Genomic DNA, 2,308 nt, shown 5'->3' with positions numbered 1-2,308 from the left:
CGGCCTTGGTGCCTTCAGACACGGCGTGCTTGGCCAGCTCACCGGGCAGCAGCAGGCGGACGGCGGTCTGGATCTCCCTGGAGGTGATGGTGGAGCGCTTGTTGTAGTGAGCCAGACGGGAGGACTCGCCGGCGATGCGCTCAAAGATGTCGCTCACGAACGAGTTCATGATCAGCATGGCCTTGGACGAGATGCCGGTGTCGGGGTGGACCTGCTTCAGGACCTTGTACACGTAGATGGCGTAGCTCTCCTTCCTGGTCTTCCTCTTCTTCTTGCCGGTCTTGGAGACGCTCTTAGAGACGGCTTTCTTTGAGCCCTTCTTCGGAGCCTTAACCGGATCAGGCATCTTTGTTAACTTCGTGTGAAACAGTCTTCAACGAATGAGTCTCAACCGCTGAGGCGGCACGTTTATATGCGCTTGATGTAAATGAGACTGCGCTGTTCCTCGTACAGGATTGGCTGAGATTTAAACGAGACTGAGCATGCGCCACAAACTCATTTTGAAATATTCCGTATCGGCTGCAAACAGCAATTATTTTTATTAATCTGGTTGTTTGGTTTGTAAAAATTCTGAAAATAGTAAGAAATGCCACAAAGCTTCATGTCCAACCAAGAGTCAAAACCTCAAAAATAACTAAAATAAAGAAAAAGGCAGCAAATTCTCACATGTGAGAAGTTTAAGATGAAAAGTTTGACCTAAATATAGTCAAACAGCCAATCATTTCAGCTCTACTTGTAAAAACTGTTGGGAGGTTTAAATTATAACAAAACTATTTATACCTGAGTAACTATTAATAAAGATCTCAAATAAATGTAGTTTTAACCTCTGATATGAAGTGAGCATCAGAAAAAGGTGCTCAAGTTTCACAATGTGTCCCTGAAAGAGTTTGCTGGGCTGTAATTCTAATATTGATCATATTCACTGTGGTGACGCTTCAGATTGAGGCTCACACTGTAATTCAGTACTGATACGTTCATACAAGGAGCAAGATGTGAAGTTAGGATATAAGTGGGTTACAATAGATATTCTGTAGAAGTGTCCAACATAATGACCTTTTAGCCAACTCAAAAATAAACATTTTAATTTACCATTGAATTGCTTTGTGTGTAGATGCGTGTCATTAACAGTAAGAGGTGTAACTGTACTATAATTAAATAAAGTGGTTGTAAACTGATGTAATTTAAAACAGTGTCCAAGAACAGCTCGCTGAGTCAATATTAAACACGTCGCTGCTGCAGTGATGATGGTGGGAGGTCTGCAGTGATGATGGTGGGAGGTCTGCAGTGATGATGGTGGGAGGTCTGCAGTGATGATGGTGGGAGGTCTGCAGTGATGATGGTGGGAGGTCTGCAGTGATGATGGTGGGAGGTCTGCAGTGTTGATGGTGGGAGGTCTGCAGTGATGGTGGTGGGAGGTCTGCAGTGATGATGGTGGGAGGTCTGCAGTGATGGTGGTGGGAGGTCTGCGGTGATGGTGGTGGGAGGTCTGCGGTGATGGTGGTGGGAGGTCTGCAGTGTTGATGGTGGTGGGAGGTCTGCAGTGTTGATGGTGGGAGGTCTGCAGTGTTGATGGTGGGAGGTCTGCAGTGATGGTGGTGGGAGGTCTGCAGTGATGGTGGTGGGAGGTCTGCGGTGATGATGGTGGGAGGTCTGCAGTGATGATGGTGGGAGGTCTGCAGTGTTGATGGTGGGAGGTCTGCAGTGTTCACCTGCACAGATGAAGGTCACCAGATTAATTTTAACACCAACACACCTGGTGAAGAGTTCAGCTTTAGTATGTTGAACTATTTAACCTGTAAGGAAATGATTTTGTACCCAGTGTTTCCATAAAGAGTTGAACTCATTTAGCTTTTTGTTTCTTCTTTCCATTTAAGACTTTGGTATTTTCATCCCCACTTTGTGGAACATCTTGAGAAGCCAGATTTAACCTGCAGTAACATGTTTCAGTTTAACAGCTCACACCAGGACAGACTTTAGATGAGATGTGTGGCCCTTAAAAGGGCCTTTGTGTTTCAGCGGGTCTGGACCGGGTCTAGCCTCCGAAGCCGTACAGGGTGCGGCCCTGCCTCTTCAGAGCGTACACCACGTCCATGGCGGTGACGGTCTTCCTCTTGGCGTGCTCGGTGTAGGTGACGGCGTCGCGGATCACGTTCTCCAGGAAGACCTTGAGCACCCCGCGGGTCTCCTCGTAGATCAGACCGGAGATCCGCTTCACTCCGCCGCGGCGAGCCAGACGGCGGATGGCGGGTTTGGTGATTCCCTGGATGTTATCACGGAGCACTTTACGGTGACGCTTAGCGCCTCCTTT

The 2,308-nt window shown here is 47.7% G+C and overlaps 2 protein-coding genes across 2 annotated transcripts; both read right to left on the bottom strand.

Moving 5' to 3' along the window:
- Positions 1–3: 3 nt before the first annotated feature.
- Positions 4–383, bottom strand: LOC123965295 (histone H2B 1/2-like; the record flags this gene model as incomplete). The annotated part of the gene is made up of 1 exon (XM_046041857.1): positions 4–383. A coding segment is annotated over exon 1 (343 nt), but the record flags the coding sequence as incomplete, so codon positions are not given.
- A 682-nt stretch (positions 384–1,065) lies between these two features.
- Positions 1,066–2,305, bottom strand: LOC123965296 (histone H4-like; the record flags this gene model as incomplete). Its single annotated transcript, XM_046041858.1, has 2 exons — positions 1,066–1,709; positions 1,816–2,305. A coding segment is annotated over one exon (273 nt), but the record flags the coding sequence as incomplete, so codon positions are not given.
- Between the last annotated feature and the right edge of the window lie 3 nt (positions 2,306–2,308).

Source organism: Micropterus dolomieu, unplaced genomic scaffold (genome assembly GCF_021292245.1).
Source record: "Micropterus dolomieu isolate WLL.071019.BEF.003 ecotype Adirondacks unplaced genomic scaffold, ASM2129224v1 contig_9095, whole genome shotgun sequence".
Taxonomy (NCBI): Eukaryota; Metazoa; Chordata; class Actinopteri; order Centrarchiformes; family Centrarchidae; genus Micropterus; species Micropterus dolomieu.
Note: the sequence above shows the minus strand (reverse complement) of the source record. Positions and strands in the feature narration are given on the sequence as shown.